This window comes from Maniola hyperantus, chromosome 15, assembly GCF_902806685.2.
Source record: "Maniola hyperantus chromosome 15, iAphHyp1.2, whole genome shotgun sequence".
NCBI lineage: Eukaryota > Metazoa > Arthropoda > Insecta > Lepidoptera > Nymphalidae > Maniola > Maniola hyperantus.
The window spans coordinates 13,686,065-13,696,579 of record NC_048550.1 but is presented as its reverse complement, the minus strand read 5'-3'; the positions used below and the strand labels follow the sequence as shown (position 1 = coordinate 13,696,579).

General features: G+C 38.9%; 1 protein-coding gene across 1 annotated transcript in view; it reads right to left on the bottom strand.

Moving 5' to 3' along the window:
• Positions 1–5,088: 5,088 nt before the first annotated feature.
• Positions 5,089–10,515, bottom strand: part of Myo31DF (Unconventional myosin ID) — a 39,990-nt gene continuing 34,563 nt past the window's right edge. Inside the window, exons 13-17 of the mRNA XM_034976396.2 lie at positions 9,955–10,104; positions 9,047–9,342; positions 8,404–8,597; positions 7,829–7,998; positions 5,089–7,210 (exon numbers count right to left, since the gene is read on the bottom strand). Of these exons, the coding sequence (XP_034832287.1) occupies positions 7,018–7,210; positions 7,829–7,998; positions 8,404–8,597; positions 9,047–9,342; positions 9,955–10,104 (1,003 nt within the window). The 3' untranslated portion in view covers positions 5,089–7,017. The remainder of the gene's footprint in view (positions 7,211–7,828; positions 7,999–8,403; positions 8,598–9,046; positions 9,343–9,954; positions 10,105–10,515) is intronic.

The following is a 10,515-nucleotide window of genomic DNA, read 5'->3' as shown; positions in this document are numbered from 1 at the left end:
AACTAAGTGTTTGTTTGCTATGAGATACGCCGAGCTAGAAGGCAAAACAGTGACGTAGGGCTGGTCCTGGTAGGAGGTCCTTTTTCAATGGACTACTGCACGCGACACCCAGAAGACTGTCAGCCGCGCGAGCTGGGACACGCAAGTCACGCTGTGGGTGGAGCTTGCTGAACATGGCGACTTGCCTGATCTCTCCTCATCATCAACCCATCGCCGACCAACTACTGAGAACATGTCTACTCCCAGAATAAGAAGGGCCTAAAACCATAGCCTAAACTTCTAGTCTTGCGTCGCTTGAATCCAGCGGCTCCCTCCAATTCGCCTGGTCTGTCTGTATGTCCACCTAGTGGGATCTTCCAACACCGCACTTTCTGGTGCGAGGTCGCATTCGAGGTCTGTCGGTTTTTCGAAATATGTGCCCTGCCCATTGCCACTTCAGCTTCGCAACCTGTTGAGCTATGTCAGATTAGCTCTCTCTATCGCTTGCTTGTGAGTCTGACTGTCTGAGCTTTCGTATCCCATAGTTAGCGATCATGTCTCGGATCCGTATGTCATTACTGGCAACACGAAGACTTGGTCTTCAAGCACTGAGGAATTTCCGGAATTTCGGACCGTTAATGTAAGACATTATATTAAATTGCTTAAGATGATAATACGAAAAATTTAATTAAATTATTTTAATTTAAAACAAAATGTGACAACCCTAACTCGGCAAGGTGGCTTTCAACGTGATCTGCTGATCGAATCGCAGCGAGAAATCGCAAAACAAATTTCTAGAAGCTTTAAAATTGCTGCTCTCGAACAAGCGAGAAATATTTGTCGCGAAACTTCGATCGCTTAATAGTAGGTAACTACAAGGCCTTTATGTTGGAGTTATGGCATTGTTGGAGCCACGCGGGATACAATTACAAGTTCACGTGACAAGAACTTTTGTCGCTCAAAGTTAAGCAAACATCGTGTGTTTGTTTTCTGTTTATATTTTGTTTGTTTATATTTTGTGTCCTTGTTTACGCCCGCTACTTCGTTCGTGTGGACTACACACATTTAAAACCCCTATTTTATCTCCTAAGGGGTTGCATTTTCTAAATTCCTTTCTTAGCGGATGTCTACGTCATAATAGCTATCTGCATGATCCGTCCTGTACTTAGTTTAGCTGTAACTGGCCACGGCAGAAGGCTCCCATTAGACCAGACCAGAGACAATTTAGAAATTATAAACTCCCAAATTGCTCCTACCTGGAATCGAACCTTTGACCTCGCACTTGTAAGACTAAAACACTTACCTACCACTTCACCAGGGATATGGGATATACCTAAATCACCAAAAACTTTTGTAGGCTCTAAAAATATTATTTATTCGCCCAACACCATAGCACTGCACTGGTCTATTATGAACAAAATATGTATTGTGTTGTAAAATTAATATAAAGTTACTAACTATACTACTTAAATGTTTTGCTATCCTTTTCATAATGCTATCTAGGGAAAAGGACAGTACATACTAGATTTGGACCTGTCATTTTAGATTCTGTACAACAGAATTAGCCATAATAGCCAGGCAGAGCCTGCCCATCTTTCCCCACCCAGAGCCTATAAGCAAAGTCGACTGCCCGATCATTTCCAAATTGTGCACACTTTACCTGTGTTAATATCGATGCACTCAGAGGCGGATTATCCCTAAGGCAAACTAGGCACGTGCCTAGGGGCGCGAGGTTACGAAGGTGCGCAGGTGATCATGTAGTTTCATTACCTGGCCTACCTAATTATCCCTACTAAGTAATATTATCTTGAAGTGACCGAAACTGCCTCTTCTTTCATATACTTAGCAAAGTCTCATGACGTGATGTTCTTCACTCGTTCACATAAATAAATATGATCACTAACTACCAGCTATGCAATGAGACGATTCCTCGTTCTTTCAAAGTTAGTTAAATTTTTAGGCGCCTATGAGGTGCTTGCCTAGGGCGCTTTTGACATTTAATCCGCCTCTGGATGCACTTACCTACTTTCTAGTCTCTATAAAAAATCTCGAACATTCTCGAAGCAAGTAGGGAGTAGGTATCTAGGGACTAAAACGCGGCGGAACGTTTTCTATCGCGTTTGATCGAAATAATCTCGGAAAAATGAAGAGACGTCACGTTCCATTAAAACTTCTATTTACAGTTTTCGCTTAGTCGCTAGAAATAACAACTTAGATTCTCAATGTAAGTACCTAAGTATTATGAGTAGGTAATTACTTTTATAGGAACTTAGATGAATTTCTTCGTATTTACCAACTAGTAGATTGTTCTCTACCGATGTTACTGAGTTAAGATGTTTTACCTATCATCATATTTTGTAAAGTGGTGATAATAAAAAAGAATACCTACCCGGCTGTTTGTGAGTGGGCTCTTCTCAGACCTAGGCGCGTTTGGAACCCTCGTAGCTTTAGTTTTAAGTTGACGTATTAATTATCACCACTACATCATTGTATTGCAAATTCGGCAAGTAACAATCAGAGAGTGATATAAATCAGATAAAATTTAAACTAATGATAAAAAAATAATTTGCAAATCGGTCCAGAAACCTGTAAAAAATCGAGGTACCTACATACATTAAAAAAAGTCGAAAAAAACGGGCCGAATTGAGAACCACCTCCTTTTTGGAAGTCGGTTAAAAAGTGTTGATATCAAGGATATGATACCACAATTAAAACACAGAAATAAAAGTAAACACATTTATTACAATACAAACCGCATGGCACCGTTCGAAGGCACATCTTTAAAGATTATCACTCGCAACATAACAACTATATACAAAGTAATACAAAATTAATATTACTATTAAATTAAATAAATTGTCTCACAACTCATTTCGTTGTTCTATTTTGAAGCTGCGTCCACACCAAAGGAATAACGCTGCATGAGACGTAAATCTGTAGCTTGGTACAACCAGTATAGTCCGTACAAAATGACTCCTCACGCGCCCTTCTATAGGTTTACTGTCATATCACCTTTTAAAAAAGGACTAAAATCGTACTTTTGAAATGAAATTTGACACAAAAAGTTAAAATGGCGCGTAAGGAATTAAATTTTACGCGTTACACGTTAGTCCATTTTTGAAATTTTTTAAGTTTTATACGTACTTGTCGCACTTTAATAATATTAAGGGCCTGTTTCACAGCCGCCAGATAAACTTTATCTAACGATCAAATTTGAAATTTTGACAGATTGCTAATACAGAAACTGTCGTAACGACGACTTAGTTAGACTTAGTACCTACTCTAGTTAATTAAATCAAATTATTACAAAGAAATACTATTTTTCACAACTTCTAGTGCATTCTACCGATTAACTTCTTGTAGCAGCTACCGAAATATTTTCACACAATAATCTAGATGTCCGCAATGACTACTGTTTTGACGCAATATTTTCTATTGGTGTGGACGCGGATTTAACAATAAGTATAAATATATTATTTTAAATTATGATTAAACTTATGTAAGTAATACCGTCTCGAATACATTAACAAGTAAACGTGTGCAAATATTTTTTAGGTACATTATTAATATAATGCGTTAATAAACGTGTGGCCATTCCAAAGACTCTTGTAGGTCTTGGTATTGGACAGGGAAAGAGCCTCAATAGCTCAACCGGTAAAGGAGTGGACTGAAAACCAAAAGGTCGACGGTTCAAACCCCGCCCGTTGCACTATTGTCGTACCCTACTCCTAGCACAAGCCTGGCGCTTAGTTGGAGAGGAAAGGGGAATATTAGTCATTTAACATGGTTAATATTCTTTAAAAAAAAAAAAAAAAAATTGAGAAAGGACTCTTGAGCAAATAGGGCGAGTTGTACAGACCGTTCACTAACTAATCCCATGCCGTCATGTTGGAATGAACTCGCCATACTTGCACTGTCATGTCAAAAGTAGGTACGATTTTAGTCCTAAACTGACATGACAGTTGATACATAGAATAAATATGGAGAGACCTCTCACAATATTCATGCATTAAAGTGAAATTATTAGGTAAATAAACAAAAAATAATTATTACATCAGTAATGGAAATTATACACAAAAATAATAAGTTTCCATGTAAATAATTATTATTCCATTGAAATGTTTGTTCCACATTCATCCAATTATTATTGTTTTGAAATAATTTTTTAAATTTTGATTTTTTTTAACCAAAATAACGCATGCCGGGACATACTTAATATTAAAAAAATATCAATTTATTATTTACTTACTATGAATAAATTAATTACAAAGTTAAAGTTATTGCTAAATTAAATAAAAAAATATATCAATTAAATGACTTGGTTAAAATTTTGATGTTTAAAACTCATTTTTTAATATTGCTAATTAATTGTTAATTTCAAATCATGTATGACAGACGGATAAAGCTACGTTACGATTACTGTTGAAAATTGATCAGAAATAAAACCCAAATTTTCCAGCTTCAGACTAAAATTTTACCGTTAACCTTAATCTGACTTTTGCAACCCTCTTTGCTTTTTAATGGCCGTCAGAGTTTAATTTAACGTAGTTTTACCCGCTAGTTATTCAACTGGACCTAAATAAATTTAAACTTTTTTTTATCACATTACAATAATTTGTGATGTTCGTTATTATTTTTCATCAAGTAGGTACAGTTCTTGCAATTCACGAAGGCGAGTGAACTTTACATGTGGTTACGTCGTATACACGGACATTGCGTAAGTGTGCGTGCATGTCGGACCAATCAGTCGCGAGCAAGCGCTCGCAAACGCACACATTTACTTTACCTTATGTGTACCGATACGACTTAAACACAAGCATGAGCCACTCGCCCTCGTGAAATGCAAGAACTATAACCAGAGATAGCTCAAGGTACTTTACTCTTCAAGCAGCCTTGCTGACTCTCTGCTATTGTACTGATAAAGGCCTGCACAGACGAGGAACAGTCATACTTTTTTGTCCGCCAAAATCATTGACGTAGGACGGCAGCTCACAAACAAAATAACATCGCTAAAGTGGCCCAGGATTGCGCACAAATCTATGTTTCTTATTACGAAATGTAGAATAGTTTATTATAAACCCAGATACCCCCCCCCCCCCCCCCCCCCGAACTCTGGAAAATAAAATCGCTGTTGTATTTTGATAAAAATCACTTTGTTTGACCACTTCTAGACTACCTATACGTACGATGATCACGTACGAAATAAAAAAAATGCCTCTTGCTACTCGACGGACGCATCAAGCCGCTTGATGGGCGCATCAAGCAAAACAAATCTACGTGCTTGTCGTCAAGCGGCTTGACCGTGTCGGAACCTCTTTACATTTTTATGCTCTGTTTTTATCTGTAACACCAACAACAAATAAATGCATTAGACAAAATGTAATTTAATACAGAATTGACAGACTTAACGGAAATAATAAAATTTCATTTGGTAACATAGCGGTTTTTTTCTCCATAAAAGCCTTCAAAGTTTGGACGTATTGAATTATATTAGTACTAAGTACTATTAAGTACTATTTTAAAATGCATCCATTTAATAACATACAAAGAAAAATCTCTTATATTTTACAATACACATAAAAATCACTTTCATATTTTGTACAATGTATAAAAGCTTAACATGTTATATAAAAGTTAAAATAGCCATTTCATATACGACTATTTTAAGAATTTGGAATACATATTATGTTTTGTTGTAATAAAAAAGTATATGTAAAATACTTTAAAAAATCTAGTTGAAGGCCAATTTCATAAATATAATATACTGTATTACATATTATTATGTATTTTACTACATATATATATTATTTCCCTGATAAAATATAAGAAATGTAAACTTTTGACGATTTTTCAATATAATATAATATGTGCGTTAGACTGAAACTACGATCAGAAGTTACAGCTAGATATAGTTCAAAGGTGCGTCCAGATAATATAATTTCTACATAGTATATTTTATTTATTTTTATTTTATTCATTTATTTGTAATCAACAGAAAAAAATAAACTTTGTGTAAAACAAAGTCGCTTCCCGCCGTCTGTCCCTCTGTGCGCTTAGATCTTTTAAGTACGTATGGGATTTCAATACTATTTTCATCAATAAATAGAGTGGTTCAAGAGGAAGGTGGCCCACTTTTTTAGTGGACACCTACTCTTTACAAAAACACACCCTCCAAATTTCATGTCTTTAGGACCAGCGGGTTTAGGCTGTGCGTTGATAGATAAGTCAGTCAGTCAGTCAGAACTTTGAATTTTATATATACAGATAATAAAACAATGTTATATTGACACGTTCAAAATGATTACCAATGTTATAAAGATTTCCATACACACTGCTAAAAATGTTATAAACTCTAGTTTTTTTTATAACATGTTGTCTGCACGCACCATAACAAAGGGATTTAAAAATTGGGTATATACTTATACATATCACAAAAATCATAGGTGGTATCGTTAATTATAATAAAAATATTTTTTTAAATTATATTGTTTAATTTATATTTCATAAATAGGGTCTTGGACTGTAGAAATAAAATGATGTGATTTTTTTATATAGCGGTAGTTTATGGGGCTAGAATTCATTATTAAAGAGAATAATTTTAAATAATAAAAAATAGAATTTTTGTTTTTTGCAACATAATTAAATATTAACGTCACGCTGTACGGAACGATTAATGACGTCAACAGGCGTAAACGACAAATATTAAAAAAAAATTAACATAAAAAGCCCCATAAGCTATACAAAACATCACATCATTTTATTACTACAGTCCATGACCCTATTAACAGCTGTAGTGATCTGTTTTATATATTTTACTTTTTATTTTTAATGGGCTTTAAATAATAATAAATAATTAATGTTTCTTACATATTATGCCCAGTGAAAAGTAACGCAAGCGTCGCAAACGCATAATTTTTTGTACAAAAAAAGAAATATGTTAGAAACAATGAAACATTGGGACAAAACATCGCAAGCGAAGCGAGCGCTAAACTTTTTCTAACTTTACAAAAAAGAACAGTGCTCTCCTCTGGATGTTCTCTACGCCATAGCGGAGGCCGGGTGGTATGTGATGACGTTGTGTGCGTGCGTGAAAGGCGGCGCCTCGGGCGAGGCGGCGGGCGAGGCGGCAGGCGAGGCAGCGGGCAGCTGCAGCGCCTTGTTTTTGCCGCCGAGAGTGCAGCGCGTGGTCGCACCGCTCTCTACTTCAACTGTCAGCTCTGATCCTGTTAGTCTATGGACCGAATATTATCGAGTTCAGCGCAATTTTACGTCGTTTTGTTTCAAAATACTCGTAAGTTCAAAAGTGTATTCAGTGAGAATAAAACCGGCCCAGTGCGAGTGAGGCTCGCGCACCGAGGGTTCCGTAGTACAGTCGTATTTTTTCGACATTTTGCACAATAAATCAAAAACTAAGAGTCTGGGAAGGGAAGGATAAAAAAGTCCAAGAAAACTAAGGCCTTTACATGGACGATCAGCTGATGTCTGGGAAGGATAAAAAAGTCCAAGAAAACTGGCCCAACTGCCTTTTTTGTGTGTGATGTAACCACAAATTCACGGTTTTCAGATTTTTCCCCGAATGTCTGCTATAAGCCCTACCTACTTGCCAAATTTCATGATTCTAGGTCAACGGGAAGTACCCTGTAGGTTTCTTGACAGACAGACAGACGGACGGACGGACGGACGGACGGACAGACAGACAGACAGAGAGACAGACAGACAGACAGACAGACAACAAAGTCATTATATAAGGGTCGGTCTCGACGACAGAGACAACGTTCTACGAAACCGATATTTCTTTCTAAAGTTCGATGTGCAATATTATTTTACAATTTATTTATGGTGTACTCACAAATGATATCTGTGCGCCAACACGCCGACGAGCTCGCCGACCAAGTCGGGCGACGCGCCGGGCGGGTCGGGTCGGGCCGACACCAACCCGACCACCAGGTCGTTCCGCGCCGACGGCACGCTGATCACTACCAACTGCGCTTCACTGCTCATCACTCTAACTGCTCCCACCTGTGAACGAAAAGTGGATTTTTTTAAAACTAATAATAATATTTCCGCGCTGGACAGCTAGGCTGATCCGCTGCACAAAAAATGAGCCAGCCCTTCTGTCACCAGATGAAGCTATTAATCGCGGTGAAATGTCTCGTAATTTTTTTCTGCACTAAGATTCCATGACCCCAGGGTCTCCACGGCAAACGGAACAAAAATGTAACTCTCTATAAGAGAAGCATACTTGCGCCGCTTGCCGTTTCCAGCCATTTCTGCTGGGGCGCCTGGTCTTCATGCTGTCTTCCTGATATGACTCTGGGCCAATGTGTCAACGCAAGTTGCGTCCTACAAGTTAAAAAAAGGACATACAACGCAACTACCAGGGCTTCATAACCATTAAAGCTATTGGAGATTCAGAACGCTTACCTCAGTGATCGGTGTTGGTTTCTTCAGCGGCTTGAAGGAGCTGGCATCCAGCTTGTATATAGCCGTGTCTGTGATGAGCAGGCAGCGCTCCGCCAGCTTGTTATATCGGTTGAACTTGTGTATACGGCACGAGAATAGTGCCTTGCCCACGTTCTGTGACCGATGGAAGTTGGACATCGCTGATTGGTAGCTCGCTGGAACAAGTGACAACATTTTGTAAATTTTTTTTTTTTTTTAATTCTCGAAACGCTTGAAAAAAAAATTTCGACTGACTTACTAACTATCAAGTACAGCTCAAACTGTTTCGTGTTTCAGCAGTTTGCCTGATCGATTTTATGACGTAGACATCCGCTAGGAAAGGTTTCTGAAAATTCAACCCCTATGGGCTTGAGCGGGAGGTAGACGCGCCAACAGCGGTGTTTTTTGGGCCACGGTTTTTTGGAACTCCGTTTGGAGTTCACCTATCCCGGCTTCAGAGATACAGACCAATATGTAGCAATTGTGGCTGTCTCCACACTTTAGATTGGTCATTGTATGAATCGATGGCCAGATAGTCTCCCTCCCTCTTATTGACTCCAAGATTTGAGCTCGTTTGCTAAAAATTTCTTGGATTTAAGCTATAGTGACAATGAGTAGGATTTACCAGCTTTGTCATTGTAGGAGTTGATGGCTAGATAATCTCCCTTCCATATTCTAGCCGCCCCCCATTGACTCCTCCTGGACTTCAGTACGCTAGCAGCGGATATCTTGAGCTTGAGTTGGGGCCACTGCTCGCGCGGGATGGGCTTGAGCGTCAAGTAGGCGCGCCAGCGGCGGTAGGCGCCCTGGAGGAGGGCCACGGCCACGCGGCGCGGCGCGGGCGGCCAGCGCTTGATGAGGCCACGGTTTCGTTGCAGCTCCGTTTGGAGTTCGACGATGTAGCGGCGGAAGCGGTATCGTCTGAGAAACAAAACGACATGACATATTGTACAATAGCCTGGTGGGACGGAAATTCAACACGACCGAAAAGAGGTCAGCCGCAGACACGACGGCTTTACGTACTCTCCGAGGCAAGATGCGTCGGATGAGACATCGTCAATTCACTAACTCCATCCCAGTAATAAGAATATCTTGATAGAAAAAACCCAAGCCAATATCTAATTATTTTGGACCCAACCCGGGAATCGAACCCAGAATCTTATCATCTGCAGTTGAACATGCTAACAGGCTGGCCAGTGATCATCACTGAACGAAAACAATTAAGCTCATTTGTAATTTATTTTCAATCCATTGAAGGTTTGCTACACTGAGTTAGCGAATCAGCATGCAGAAGTATAAAAAACTCGCTATGGGGGCGCCACTAGTATATAATCTATGGTCACTAAATATGTGGCCTTGTTTAAATTAGTTCCACGGGTTTTCCGCAATACGGTAAGGTGTTTTATTTTCTACAGCTACGAGCTATGAGTTAACAAATAACCCCGCTAGTAATATCAAGGATGTGTGGACTGTAATGAGGCTCAAATGAAAACGACAATAAGAGAGAAAAGAAGAGAGAAGAAGAGTACTCACTTCCACGCGTTGAAGATGACGAGCGCAGCCTTCATCTTCTTGTACCTCATCCTGGCGACGGTACCTCGCCACAGCTTCTGCAGCAGCACCACGATGGACGGGATGAGGTCCGCGCGGGCCGCCTCCAGGCTGTGGACTGTTCGCGCGCTCCTGTTGCCAAACAAAGAATGTTAAGGTGACGCAGGACGCTCGACCGAAATTGGCAGCGCACGTTTGCTTTTCACTTGACATTGTATGAGAAAGTTGAGAGGCACGATGATTTTCACCTAAATCAAGCGCGCGAAAAGGGTTTAGGAAAAGTATTTTTGAGAAAAAACTGCTGAATTTATGTTTGCAAAGTAAAGTTATTTCAACTAATGATAAATTGTTTTAGAATTTTCACATCCCTAATCTTATTTATTTACGCCCAAAAATGACATTAATTTAGTGTTAAAATAGGAATCTTTTGAGCCTGGTAACTTTTATATCAATATTTTTTTCAATGTTTTATATATCAATAAACCTAGATAATGACGAGATAAATCGATATAATTCTTAGTTTTGTGCGTACAATATCGAATA